Source organism: Arachis duranensis, chromosome 4 (assembly GCF_000817695.3).
Source record: "Arachis duranensis cultivar V14167 chromosome 4, aradu.V14167.gnm2.J7QH, whole genome shotgun sequence".
NCBI lineage: Eukaryota > Viridiplantae > Streptophyta > Magnoliopsida > Fabales > Fabaceae > Arachis > Arachis duranensis.
Window position 1 is genome coordinate 78469044 of NC_029775.3, and position 15913 is coordinate 78484956.

At 34.3% G+C, this 15913-nt stretch overlaps 2 protein-coding genes across 2 annotated transcripts; one reads left to right on the forward strand and one right to left on the reverse strand.

Annotated features, from left to right (window-relative positions):
- Positions 1-6959: 6959 nt before the first annotated feature.
- On the reverse strand, positions 6960-7724 carry LOC107484558 (uncharacterized). Its single transcript, XM_016105114.1, has one exon. It carries the CDS (start codon positions 7722-7724, stop codon positions 6960-6962), a length of 765 nt encoding a protein of 254 aa, XP_015960600.1.
- A 7053-nt stretch (positions 7725-14777) lies between these two features.
- On the forward strand, positions 14778-15557 carry LOC107484557 (uncharacterized). The gene has a single exon (XM_016105113.1). It carries the CDS (start codon positions 14778-14780, stop codon positions 15555-15557), a length of 780 nt encoding a protein of 259 aa, XP_015960599.1.
- Positions 15558-15913: the final 356 nt, after the last annotated feature.

Sequence of the window (15913 nt, forward strand, 5' to 3'; positions counted from 1 at the left end):
GCGATGTGTAATGCTCACTGGAGACCGAAAGGAAACTTCCCCCATGAGGACGGTGATGCGTAACGCTCATGGAGGGGACGTTGGCTGAGATAGGAACGGCGGCACGAAACGCTTAGCTCAGGACCAGTGTCGGGAATCAGGCAATAAACCGACACATGAGCTCAAGGCATGTATAAGAATAGACATGCATCATACTTGTTTACTCATACTTCTCTGTGATATGTGTTTTCTGTGATTGTGTATGTGTGCTTATTGACTTGTGATTTTCTCTGTATCTCTGGTTTGTTAAAGTTATTTGTATTATGAGGTTTGTTGCTATTGGCCACCTATTGAAGATTGTAAGTAGGCTGTTGTAAAATTCCTGTGTAACAAATAATCTTCTATGCAGGTGCGGAGACTTAGTGCGAATCTACAAGAGCATAGAAGATTATGTTCACGAGTTGATTTGTTAGAATTTATTTTTTCCTCGTCATTTATTGCCTTGATTTTTAGAGGGGAAGGTTTTGTTTTTGAGAATCTTAGAATAAGTCTATGTATTGAATGATATGTTAATATTTATACCTTTATAGTTATGTGGTTTAAAATAAAAAATCTCTATTTACTTAATTAGAAGTTTCGGTTCGTATTCATAGATGCTCAATATTAAATAAATATAGTATGGAATTGAAGGTTTAGAAGTAAGTAACACCTGAGCTTTTAGTGCGATCATGAGGTACTAAAAGTTAGGGTGTTACATTATGGTATCAGAGCAGTTCGTTCCTGTTAGAGTCTTGGGAATGGACTGACTATGCTTCACTGCATATTCTGAGTATCTGTCATGCAATAGGACTTGTCCTAGTGACAAGAATTTAAGTTTCAGATGCATGATTGTCTATTGACTAATGCTATTAGTCGACCGTTGCATCTCTCATGGTATTAGGTCTGACCAACTTAATACTAATTATTCATGTATATAAAAACACTAATGGATTATCATAGACAAACTAGAAGTAATAGGTAATGCGAATCATGAGATTTTGGAGACGTTAGAGGTTACTTTTGAGGGTTTACTCCATTTCGAAGTATGATCTTTATTCTTGCCGCATAATTCAGTGCTCCATTTTCCTCTTTTATCATTTGTATTGAATTTTCTTGCTTCAGATTTTCCCTTTAGAATATGATTTGACTATATTTCAACCATTCTTTATCGCTCTTGCATATCTCTACTTGAACGTAATCCTAATTATTCACTTGATACATTTAAAACATCCTTGATATTGCTCATATTCCTCTTTATGAACGATGTGTTCTTTGATTTGGCTTTGAACTTTTTTTGCATAACAATGATTCTTAAGTCTTTAAAAACGTTAGATGTTCTTTCTTATTAGTTTGCATCGAAACAGGTACTCTTTCAGTGCCACGTGATAGACGTAATGTTTATTCATTTATTTTTCATCTCTTTGGTCCCTTGTTTAATTCTTTTCAAAACCAGATTTGATTATCCATCTTTATCATTATGTTTACACTTCTTCATAAATTATGTACCTTTCGATCTGACTTTGAATTTGTTCTGATTCAACGCATAATCCTTAATTCTTAAGCAATTTGAAACCTTAAGAGTTACGATTCGTAGCAAGCTAATTATGCAATTGATCCTTCTGCTTCGCATTCTGTAACTTATGCGCTTGCTACTCAGATTACAACCCTTGACTTTGTGTTCCTTTACATGAATGATATAATCCCTTGATAAAAATTTCGAACTTGTTTTGATACGATAAACCATTTCTTGTACTTTTTTCGGAAGATCTTATTTTGGAATCTTCTTTAAAGAGAGTTTTGTTTTGATTCTTTTTATATTTGATCCTATCTGTTCACTCAAATCTTTTCGACTATTCATCCTTAACATTGATTATATTGTTCTCATGAATCCAGATTCTTTTTCATAGATTTCGAATTTATTTTATTGTATCAATTTTCGAGGGCGAAAATTTTTGTAAGGTGGGTAGAATGTAACGACCCACATTTTTTAAATCTAAATATAAATAAGTTATAATTTTTTTTATTAATTGGAGTTCCTTATTTTTATAAGTTATTTTATTAAAAATAATTAAATTAATTCTATAACTATTTGAGTTCAATTAAATTCAGATTCATATATATATTTTTATTATGAAAAGTATTTTACATAATTAACACTATAATTTTAATAATTTATAAATAATAAAAAATATATATTACTTGTATTTTAATATATCCATCTTTTATAATTATCCGTTTAAAATATTTATAACTTGAATCGCTAACTCAGCAACTTAGTTTCATCACACCCACCCCTTACATGTCACCAAACCATTCAAAACCATCCTTATCATTATTAATCACCAGCATCAGCATCGGATTTTCTTCCTTAAATGTTACAAGAAGAAAGGAAAAAAGAGAAAGAGGGACGTAAATTCCTTGGAACTTGAGAGCTTCCGACTTCGATTTCTTAAAATTTATAACTCCAATAAAAAATCTAATCCGATAAAAATGTTCGTATCTTTTTCTTCTACACATTGGCGTCACTTTTTCCATAGAAGTTGATGGTGACGTAGCTCCCCTTCCCCTTGAGTTCGGCCAATTGGAGTTCTATGACGTTTTCTTTTTCAGCAGCTCGATCAAAAGACTTCTCCATAGTTTTCATTGTTTTGTTTTTGTACTGAAGAAGAATTTGGTAATTTTAATGTGAATTAAATGTATTCTTTATGTGTGATTGTTGGTTTGATGATTATTGCTTGAATTTGAGTGATTTTATGCTTGAAAATTTGTTGAATCTCGTTGATTTTGATGATTTAAAGTTCGGGCATTATAGACCTGACAAGAACTGAATTGTTTTTTATATATTTGAGGGCTGTTGTTAAGCTTTAATATTGAGAAAATTGATGAGATTTGGTGGTTGAAAAATTAAATTAAAAGCTGTGAAAAATCGGTAACCTAAAAGCTCAAAAATGGATTAAAATACAATTAATATTTTGAAAGGAAAGGGCTAAGGGTTTCGGTTTTGGTATAAGAGAAAGATTACTATTTAAACTTTATTTTTGAAGGGTAACATTGTATTTATATATAAAAATTGAGGTACATTTGTAATTATATAATTTTTTGGGTATTTTGGGTAATAAATAAAGTGTGGGGATAAAAATAGGTATTTTATAAAAGTTTAGGATATATTAAGTAAAAGGATCCCTGCCATAAAAGAGCAGGGAGCAGTGCTAAAAAGATTTTAATGAATATCTACCACAGTAGAGTAGATAGAAAAAAATATTAATTAAAGATATCTTTGCCATAGTAGAGTAGAGTGCAAATATTAAAAAGAAATTGAGTGTTGTTTGGGCATTAGTGCCAAGTGTCTAGTGGGGACAGCAATGCGTAACACTCACTGGAGATTGAAAGGAAGGTTCCCCATGAGGGCGGCGATGCGTAACGCTCAAAGAGGGAACGTTGGCTGAGATAGGGGCGGCAGTACGAAACCTTATCTCAGGACCAGTGTCGAAAATCGAGCAACAAATTGACACATAAGCTCATGACCTGTATTGGACTAGACATGCATTATACTTATTTGCTCATACTTCTCTGTGATATGTGTTTTTTGTGATTGTGTGTGTGTGCTTATTGACTTGGAATTTTCTCTGTATCTCTGGTTTGTTAAAGTTGTTTGTATTATGAGGTTTGTTGCTATTGGCTTCCTGTTGAAGATTGTAAGCAGGCTGTTGTAAAATTTCTGTGTAACAAATAACAAAATGGATATAACTATACACCCGAATCCTACTAAGAACTCCCTAGTTCTTACCACCTATTTTCACCTCTTTCAGCTATAGGTGCGGAGGTTTAGTACGGAGTTACAGGAGTATGGAAGATTATATTCACGAGTTGAGTTGTTAGAATTTATTTTCCCTTCGTCATTTATTGTCTTGATTTTTATAGGGGAAGGATTTGTTTTTGAGTATTTTGAAATAAGTCTATGTATTTAATGCTATGTGAATATATATACCTTTGTAGTTAAATGGTTTAAAATAAAAAATCTCCGTTTACTTAGTAAAAGTTTCGGTTCGTATTTTTAGAGCTCAATATTAAATAAATATAGTATGAAATCGAAGGTTTAGAAATAAGTAACGCCTGAACTTTTAATACGATTATGAAGAACTAAAAGTTAGGATGTTACAGTTGGCGCTCGCGATTTTCTTTAACTCTTTTTCAGACTTCTCGTTTAATAATCTTTTAATTATATATATGTATTATAACTCCATCTTGAATCGTACCACTTTATTATCATTGACTTATGACTTGAGTATAAGAATATAAATAATAGGGTCTTACAAGGCCCACTTAGAAAAAGCCCCTCCGACACCAGAAAAGGCAAGAATCAGCCAAAGATCCGCAACAGTTTTACTTGTAACAACCTTCTGAAAAGAGGATACAGGATAAATCCCGAAAATCCCTTAATATAAGGAATTCATCCTCAATCTAAGGGATTCATCATGGATCCTCACTACCACTATAAGTAAGGAGCTATAAGCTCTCCAGAGGTATATACACAAACCCTAATCTCATCCTTCCTCTTTAAATATTTTCTGACTTAAGTCGGAGTATTATTATAGGTACCATCCCCACTATCTCTCGGTCATCGTCTGATGTTAGAACTACCAGTCTTGATCTTTCTTATCTTAATTTCGGTTAGCAAACAAATACTAATTATTTTGATTTTTTATTTTACATTTTGATAATTATTATCTACAACCTCTGTGTTGCTAATAATAATTACTTTTATCGGCAACCACATGACCAATGGCACAGCTTGAAAAAATTCTTTAGAGAGGCCAAAAATTAAACACAATATTTAATAATAATGAAATATCTTAATATTATTTTATGTTATTTAAAAATAATTTATATTATTAAATTGATGAAACAAGTATTTTAAAAAGAATGACTTTTTATTTTTTTAAATATTGTGAAACCTAAAAAAAATATATATATAATTGTATGATTTAAAAATTATTATGTATGAGATTTGTACCCACAAATTTATAAAAAAAATTAATTTTAATAAATTAACCAAATCAACTACAAAAATACTTATAATATCATATATACCTAGTAGTTTTTAAAAACTTTGGGACCATATGGCTCTCCATCTTCCTATGATATTCTGTCTCTGTATATGAACATTGGCGGAGCTTTATTGGGACAACAGAGGCCATGGTCTCCCCAAAACTTTTGTAAGTAGTTCTATCTCAGAAAAATAAGTTAGCTCAATTGGTTAAAATGATATACTTTCAATTTATATACCTAGATTTACCACCATTCTTTAAAACTTTTTTCTTGCATGCTTATATTTAAATCAATATTTCACTGAATTATATTTAGTTTCTCATATATTTTCATGTATTATTTTATTTTTAGAATAATAAAAATTATAGTATAACTAGTAGTAATATCAGTTATTAATAAAAAATTAATATTTTATTTTAAATCAACATTATAACTTAAATATTATTGTAGTATCAATACTATTTACATTAATAAATTTTGATATTTTTATTTTATAAGAAATTTAAGATTTTATTTTATTGTATTATATTATTTGATTGTAATAAAAATAATACTAAAGATAATTAGTCTTGAGACTTTTGAGAGATAAATATTATCAAAAATAAATTAATCTTTTAAAAGTCCCCCCTCCCTTCTAATATTGAAAATAGGTACACCTGAAATTATTGACTTTATTTATTTTATAAACACAAATCATCAATATCAAATTTATTTCAATGAGAAATTATTCTTGTATATTTATTAGAAAAAATTATATGTATTATTTTTGTTCGTATAGTTTTTATTTTATTATTAAAAATAAAAATAAAAAGTTTTTTGTTTTAATAAAAAATATAAATTTTAGTTTTTAATATATTTATTATGTATATATTAAAATGAGAGAGAGAGAGAGAATAATATTGGTATAGGTATATATATCAACGCTTAAAAAATTTGTGACACAAAAATATTAAGTGTTACTACACATATTTTAAGCAAGTGCTATGGTGTAGATAGAAAATTCTTTCTACATTTATAGATGACACTTGTCGAAAGTTGAGAGTGATTTCGTGCTATGTTTAAACGTGACGGGAGACAATTTTTGAATCTATAGAATCCAATGCAGCTTAGGATCCAAGTCTTGGAGATCCCCAATGGCCACTGCCGTTGGTATTTATTGTTAATACACCTAATTAGTAGAATAACTAATGAGAGGTTTCTTTTTTTTTTGACAGAATTTTAGTATTTTATTAATGTATGAAGTCGTGCTCAGTACGAAAAAATTTTATAAAAGTAAAAAAAATTATATATTTCGATATTTAAAACAAAAATTCAAAATAAAATTAGAATTCTATTTTTTTAAAGACTTTTCTATAAACAACATTGATGGTTGAATTTGCAGACATTCCTACGTGATTCATAAGTAAAACTTTTAAACATCTCTTACTCTTAACTCTTGAAAGTGCTACATATAGTTGGGCGTGTGTAAAAACTGGTTTGGGCAAGTACAATCAAACATGAGATAAAGTTTGTCCCTGAGACTTATTAATTGTCATGGCAAATGATACTATTATGGAAATCTGTCTTCGTTGGAATCTAACTGGGACGGTTTCATTTGTTGGTACCATATTCATTCTTGGAATCAAAGCAATATGACCAACATTATTACCCGTTAAGACTTCACATTCTATGACATGATTTCCAAGCTTCCTAACTTCTAGCCTTGTACCATTACAAAGACCACTGGATTAGTCAATATTCCTCAGTAACATCACCGGAACACGAACCTTGAGTATTAATTTATGTGGAGGCAAACCAGAGCAATTTATGCTATTCAGTAATTCAAGACCATATAGATCTAGTTGACTCTCCATATTCCCTTCATCCATACAAATGGAATCCGAACTAAGATATCATTTTTCCCCTCCAGGAATGATAGCCATCAGATGGTTGTTGACCTCTTCAACGATGTCTAGTGTGGGAGCCAGTATAGGTCTTGCTTTGAAAAAATCCTTTGAGGACATGTTTTCCAAAATATTTGGATAAGAAAAATGAACCAACTCATTAAATGCCTGGTCCGAAGAAGGAATAACAATATCTCCTGGAAGACATATCTCAGATTCATCATCCATATTGTCACCTATTAGACCATCACCAACTTTCAATAACCACTCACCAAATTGTTCTGTCTCATCTTGATTTGAAGCATTCGTCTCTACAGAGAGTCTCATGTTTTTTGTTAGTTTGAGCACATGACAAAACTTCCAAAGGTAAGACGAATTCATGGTTGAATGAACGATATCTTGTCTCGATCCTCGTAGAATGACAGGAAGAATTTGTCTAAAGTCTCCACCTAGTACAACCACTTTTCCTCCAAAGGGCAAATCTTTGCTATATGTTAGAGAATACCTCATGGTATCACCCAAGTATTTATCAAGCGCTTCATAGCAGTATCTACTAACCATTGGAGCCTCATCCCAAATTATAAGTTTAGCTTTCAACAGCAACATTGCTTGAGGGGAACCAGGTTTGATGTTACATACAGAATTTTCAGTTATATTCAGTAGTATTTTGAACCTTGAGTGTGCCGTTCTTCCATTAGGAAGAAGTAAAGATGCAATACCACTCGAAGCAACGTTTAACATTATATCACCCTTTGAGCGATTCTCAGCAGACATAAGGTTTCAGAGAAATATTTTTCCAGTACCCCCATGACCATACATAAAGAAAAAACCCCCTTCATCACAATACACAGCTGTAACAATTTTATCGAATGCATATCTCTGCTCAGGTGTTGCGATGGCTGACATGTCTGAGGCATTTTTCTTTAAATCATCCCTGTTAAAGTTTAGCTCTTCCCTAATAACCCTTTCGGTTAACAAAGAACTATCAACTTCAGTTGCTAAAGGCATAGGAGGATAGTCTTTCAAGGTTTTACCATAGGAATGTAAGATCTTGTCTATATCCATTAAGCACAATTACTTAATCTCATCATCTGACATTGTTAACTCTGCATATTATACGATACTATAAAAATTCAATCAAACTAAAAATGATCAATAAGGAAGAACTTTTATAATTGTAATTAATAAAAACTCACCCCTCATGTTCATCACGGCTCTCTGTCGATACAAAATATCATTTGAGAGTTCATGCCAACATCTATCCTAGACATGTTCTGGTCTTGAGATATTATTGGATGTTAATAGAATGATAAATAACCTCCTAACATATGATCCTGAGGTGCATGAGCTTGCTTTCTTAATTGCATCAATGAATTCTTTGTCATCTTGCAAGAGTCCAAGGGCGAAGCATGCATCTCTATACGTAGCATAAATTGTTCCTCCTACTTATATCTCGAAAACTCATACATCCTCTTTGAGTATTCAAGAGAAGTCGTTGGTAATATTCTTCGGTATTTGCTGCAAAAAACTTGGTTAATATCCGACTTTTAAGTTGTTAAATGGATTAAGGTACGCTATTTTAATTATTATGTAGCTACACATCCGCATAAGAATAAAAATCCTAAAAAATATAGAAAAATAAAAAATTGTATAATCTACAGATTATAACTGTTGAAATTTATTTGAACATTTATTTTGTAGTGTAGATAAATCAAATAAAATAGACGTGGGGTACAGGCTGTTAAGATTCAAATTTAAATCATTAAATAAGTAAGATCAAAATTGAATATAAACTCGTCATTACCTGCAGGTATATGAGTCAACCTTCCAATTGTGAAGACTTTCTTTCGAGGAAACCATTTTGAAGAATCATCCTTCCAAACAAACTTGGTTGAAAACTCAATATAAGTCAGACTTCGAGCATAGGGATATGACATGTTCGCCGCCATCCATCCCAAAAACATGGACTTATGAGATATTGCTCTTTCGATGATATCATTCACATTAGAAGCTTCACCATAAACCACAGGTTGCTCATCCTCCAAATAGAATGGAAGTATAATCACAAATGGTTCTTTCTCTTGGATTTTGTATCCAAATAGACGCCAGACTGCCTCACATGCCAAAATGTACCTACAATCATAGTAATTCCTAATTTCGTCTACAACTTGTGTGGCTTCTGACGGATCACCAACATTGTATAGAGTAGCTGTTACGCGGTCACTACCCTTGTGTACATACTTAAACAGATACTTAATAGAACTTGTTTGGCATGTGTATTCCACATTTATGTGGCACTCGAACTTGAGCAACAATTCTGGATTACACGGAACAATGAACTTATTGTCTAGTAAACATTCTCTTTTCTTCACTGTTCGACCGTTATCAATATGCCTATATTTGGGAAATTCGGCCTCATCAATGAGTATTCGCTGTCTAAACTCTTTAGGATAGAACTTTGAACAGGATCCATTCTTCATGCAAGGTAATTTCTTGTTGTACGGACCACATGGACCATGTACCATGTAATTTTGAATAGCTCCATATAGATTTGGCCTTTCATTTTCATCGGGAATCTCAGCTGTTATATGTTTGTCTATGTGATCTGGTGTTTGTGGCTTGAACTTGTTACTCATGAATAAAAGGATATGTGCATGTGGAAGCCCTCTCTTTTGAAACTCTACAGTGCAAACGTCTGAAAATTGAAAAAGACAAATGAGCAAAGCATTATAATATAAGATTTTAATAAAGCGTTTCATAAACACAGACTTACATCCTAAAATTTTGCCAAAGATTTTTCCCTCTTTTAGGTCATCAATCAAACCATCAAGCTTGGTCTTGAAAACTCGACACAATATATCAGGACGGTCTTCTGCCTTCAATCCAATGGAAGTCACTTCTCTTTTTATCTCATCCCATTCAGGGTTATAGGTCATGGTGATAAAATAGCTAGGATATCCTGCATATCTGTAAATTACAAATGCATCTTTACAATTATTCATCATATACCTAGGTCCACCGATAAAAGTACAGGGAAGAATGATTCTTTTTTCAAGCCTTGCAGCATCTACATCCCCGTATATAAGATTTTCATGTAGACATTTATATTTATCAACCCTCTACTGTGGTTGTTTACACCTAAAGAATTTTAACCTCTCTGATTCTACCATTGTGTAGGCATCTATCAGAAACTGTTGGAATAATCTCTTTGATCGCAGAATTAACAGAGATTCACCTGTCCTTTTCTGTAGTCGAAAAGCAAAGAATTGTCGCAAAGTGATTGTTTTGTTTTTCTTTGTAGGCCTAGTAGAGATAGAATCTGATGTTGTAATACCCAAACGAAATCCATCCTCCCCATATGAAAACAACAATGGATATTGCAAGGATAAATAAGATGGATGAAAAACATCAATCCGCTAGAACTTTCTAGATTGACTCTCTATAATAATATCTCTATCTTTGCTAAGTTATTTGACATCGCCAACTATCAATGCAGCCACCTCAGATGCAAATGGCAAGTTGTATGTCCTGCCATCTGTAGTCCTTTTACTAATCAACTTAAGCTTTATGTTTGTGCAATTTTTCTGTTGGTACCTATCTCTTGCATAGCAAAAACTCTTTGCCAAACTATTATATTTGTATAGCATGTTTCTTAATATTGCCACAATTTCCCTATCCCGCTCATTTATAGCTTCATTGGAACCGCAAAAAAAAATAATAAAATTTATGTTATTTTCTCTCACAGATAAGAAATAATTAAAAAATTTGACTGGTTGCAGAAAAATTACCGAAGTGTGCCTATTCGATTATCAATCTCATTTTCTGTGTCATAGATATATAGATGGGCAAATGTTGGTCACAAACTATCAGGAGGAAGTAAGCTACCAATGCTATGGCAGTTTTGAACCCCAAGCTTAAAAATTGGAGGAGCAGTCCCATTGTTCACCCCACGGTCAATTTTTCTGGCCATTGATGTAAAACAAAATATTTAATTAAATGACTTTATATTTTTTAGGAAATGAATACTTCTTTGATCTCCTCCAGTATGAAGCTGAATGAGCTCATCAGGAGGCACAAAAAGTAGAGGAAGCTCGATCTTTCCTTCCATACGACATAATGAAAACTTTGGTTGGGGCGACTGTTTGGATTTAGCAAGTCTTTCTCCAGACCACATCCATGCTTTACAGTGTTGACATTGATAAATAGGATTTTCTATATCCCAAACATCTGTCGAATGAACTCTCTTTAGATACTCAGTTGTCATACCGATGCAATTTACTCTATGATGTACACAAAGTTGCAAATAAACATACAGATTAAAATTTTACATACCGTCTAAGGTTTCTGAGGATGGTATAAAATTATCTTCCATATCCACATCCACCATTGAATCATCATAACCATTCAAAACTATAATAAATAAAAATTATAAAAAATGCAAACATATATGTTGATGTATTACTAATATATCTCTTGCAAACTACAAACTTAAATTCTTGATATAATGAGAAATTACCTTCATCATCAACAAAAGGGTCAATATGTCGGCCACTTTGTGTGTCACCGCTTGGTGGGTGCGTCTTAACAATTGATAAATTTACATCTTTATAAAATTGTGCCAAATTAATAGCCACCAAAGCAACAACAGAGGAAGATTGTCCTTTTTGCACCCCAATTAAAGTAGAACTTCTTTACAAAAAGTTCAATTTTATTCCACTAAACATTAGATACTATAGGAAAGAAAAGAATATAATAATGATGATAATCTTTTCTTAATTACCTTTCTGTTAGGCACGTTCTATGGGAATCGCAGTGTGATGGAAGCTGATTTTACGGAACGACTTCAGTTAGATTATTGGCAAGTCCTTGTACACTGGAGTATGCTAGAATTGTAATAAATCTATGTTATATAAATGATTTCCAATGAACTATACTTTTTGTTAAATATTGGTGTATGAATCATTTGGCAATCATTAATTATACGTACTATTTGTTAACACGGACAGTGGAGTTCTTGTCAATGAGGGATCCGTCTGTAGAGTTAATGATTTAGATCTTATCTTTGATGTAGAAGGTCTTACATAATCAGGAGGAGTATTTTTCTGTCCAATTCTATGCGAGGCACAGTGTACACCATACATAGATAGTTGCTTCCCTATGAATGAGTAATGAGAAATATATAAAAAATTTTCGTCATTAAACTGATATAAATTAAATTTAGATAAATATGAGTCAATTACAGTAATGTCACTTTTATCCTCACTGGAATGTAAACTGAGAATATTAGATGAGGTACCAGTTTCTCGACACACTGTTCCTTGACTTGTAGTAATATGATGCACATTTTTAGGTACGTCAAAATTTGTATTATTGTTGTTCTTCGACACTGTTAAGTCAAGAAAAATAAATGAAACACAAATAATAATTATTCAATTAACTAATCTCGTATTTGATTTTATACAATTTTAGTAGTATACTTTTATAGTTAAACGTATATAAATAGGGGAGCACCCATAGGTAGAAAATCACTCCTCTCAAACACTAATCCTCTTCCTTCTCTCTCTACAAAGAAATAATATTCCGTGGGCAAACACAAGAGGCAAGCTCGAAGAAGCGTTAGGAAAAAGAGTAGGGAAATATGTTTTTTTTTTTTAAATGCTTGGCATGTGTTATGTTTCATTTTTATATTGTTACTTTCTTCCATTCACGAATGTTATCATGACATTAAATTTCATTCACTCACCTTTCATTCATGTTGAGCATGTCTTTCCACCATGTCACTCACGTCTTCTTGAAGCATTATTATATGTCTCCTTATGATGTTCATCCAGTTATTTACTATACCCATTTTGTGCTCTTTCATATAATTATGTTGTTAATATTCCCTTTAGGACGAGAGTACATGCCCTCTTATACTGCTTGTTCAATATCCTATATTATTGTATTAATATTCCCTTAGGGCCGGGAGTACATGCCATCTTATGTCTTGTTCAACATATAGGCATATGTGTGATCTCTTACATGGCTATTATTTATAATATTTTAATTAAATTATTTAACATACCTTATTGTATTATGTGCATCCATGTGATCTATTATATCATCATGTTATTATTACTCCTTTAAAATCAAGAGTACATGCTTTCTCAAATATTTTGTTTAAAAATTTAATCCTATGTGCATCCATGTGATCTCTTCTATCATTACTCCTTTAAAGTCAAGAGTACATGCTTTCTCAAATATTTTGTTTAAAAATTTAATCCTATGTGCATCCATGTGATCTCTTCTATCATTATTCCTTTAAAGTCAAGAGTACATGATTTCTCAAATATTTTGTTTTAAAATTTAATCCTATGCTATTATACTACCAAGATCCTTTAAATTGGGAAACCCATACATATGTTAGAGTCTCATGATTTTTTTTGATATATCCCTTTATCATCATAATTGTCCCTTTTCTTGCATGATCCCTTCTCATATGATTTTTCTCGTGTGTACGTCTAAATAACCAAAATGTAAATTGAACTGAGGGAATGACCCTTCGGTAAGGGAAGGTGACCCCCAAAGACAAGATATCGAGATGATCCCTCGGTAAGGGAGGGTGATCGATCGAGATGATCCTTCGGTAAGGGAAGGAGACTCCCGCATTTTATACCGGTTTGAGCTCAATACCCTCCATAAAAGTTATAAATTAAGAAAGAAGAAGGCACGAATGAAAGCTTGAGTTCTATGTTTTTCCTTAGATTTAATTATGATTATGTTGATGTTATCATTCTATCTTCCTATATGTGTTTCTTTTTTTTGCACACATGTTTTACAAAAGAAAAGATGCATACTACATGCCATGTTATATGCTTGTTTTTTTAAAAATCCCGCACGTGGGCTGGAGATGGATATAGAGGTGTTGCATAGCACTCCTACTGAGACGTTAGGTTCTCACTCCCTTTCTTTTCCCATACTGTCTCCAGAGGAACATGGCACAGCGGATAGAGATGACGCAGTGCCCCCCCCCCGAGGGTAACTTCTGAGTATGACCCCTCAAAGCATGCGTGGGTAGTTGCGACCACTACTACCGTGCTCCAGACTATTTATTTAGGTCGAGAACCCGTGGAAGAAGGACCCCAACTGCCCGTCGTAACCTTCCTAGATAGAAATGCTTCGACATCTAGAAAGCGGTCACCTAAGGTGGTACACCTCGAGTCCGACTCCGAGACCGAGGGAGAGGAGTCCGACAACCCTGGCCAGAAGGAAGACACCATGGAGGAGGATCCAGAGGAGGAGTTAAACCCTTGCGGAAGTCCAAAGGTGGAATACGTGCCCTATTCTCCCACTTCGGCACCCCGTCGAGTTTTGGTTCACCCCACGCAGCGGAACCGGGTCTTCACTGCGCGAAAGGGTGTTGGAGGGAGACCCCTGGTACCTCGATTCGTGAATAACTGAAGACTCCTGATCAAGGATAGGATAGGAAGCAAGTATGGGAGCCTCTTCGACGAGATTAGTTTAGGACGTAGTTAGTTTCTTTTCCTATTTTAGTTTCCTATAAGTATTTTTATTTTGAAACGTACTCATGGTTAAGAGGTTTATTTCACTTTGATTCAAATTCCAATGCTTTAGCGCTACTCATTTTCCGCTCTACGCGCATTTCCTCCTGCCTCGCATAACGATTAAGTCCTTCTTTTTCTTGGCTCAAGTTTGGCACCTTATCTTAAAGACTTTCACAATAGTATAAAACTTAGGGTGTTACATTATTGGTATCAGAGCAAAGTCGATCCTAGGAGATATGACTAATGAAACCTCTTCCTATGGTTATCTATAAACAGGGGACCCATGGCAAGTCGTGGACGCCCGCGTGGAACAAGCTCGAACTCCTCAACCCTAGCAAAGCACATGAAGGAGATGGCCAAGGCAATGAAGGAGCAGGCCCAAGCCACTACTCTGATGGCTCAACAACTGTCCACTGGGGGCAGGGACCCCAATACTCCCAGACTAGAGGAGGGACAAGACCGTACAACTTTTGCTGACTTCAAGAAGATTGGTCCGCCTGAATTCCGTGGGGCCCTCGACCCTGATAAGGCAGAGGAATGGCTGACAGAAATGGAGAAAGTATTCACAATTTTTCCATGCACTGAGGTGCAGCAAGTGAATTATGCTACCTTCATGCTCAAAGCTGATGCTGAATTTTGGTGGGATGGAGCAAGACGGTTGTTGGAGGATGCTGGAACAGATATCAGCTGGGCCACCTTCAAGGAAGCTTTCTACAAGAAGTACTTCCCCCTTTCTGTTCGAGAGTCCAAGGAGATGGAGTTTCTTCAGCTGAAGCAAGATAGGATGAGCATTGCAGAATACACAGAGAGGTTCGAGAGGCTCTGCAAATTTTCCGCAATGTATAAGGCTAATCCAGATGAAAAGTGGAAATGTATGAAGTATCAAGGAGGGCTCAGGGCAGAGATCCTAACCGCAATAGCCCCACTGGAAATCCGGGAGTTCTCCTCCCTTGTTAGAAAGTGCCAAGTGATCGAGGAATGCACCAAGAAACTAGCATCAGAAAGAAGCGAGGCTTTCAAGAAAAGGCAGCTGAATCAAGGATTCTCTCAGCAGCTGTCGTAGAAGAAGGCCTTTCTTGGAAGACCTACAGGAAGGCAATCTCAACAGGGCACGAACCGCCAGAAACCTCCCACTGCCACCGCACCAAAGGCCACCGAACTCAAGGAGTGTGCCTCGTGTGGAAAGCAACATAGGGGCAGGTGCCTGGCCGGGCAAAATGTCTGCTTCCGGTGTTTCCAGCCAGGACATATCGCCAGGGAATGTCCAGCAGTTCCCCCACCCTCTGCCGATGCACCCCAACGTCAAGGACGAGTTTTTGCCTTCAGCAGCGAGGAAGCCCACCAGTCAGAAGATCGAATCAAGGGTAAGTGCACAATTAATGGAGCTCCTTTAACTATCCTATATGATACCAGTGCTTC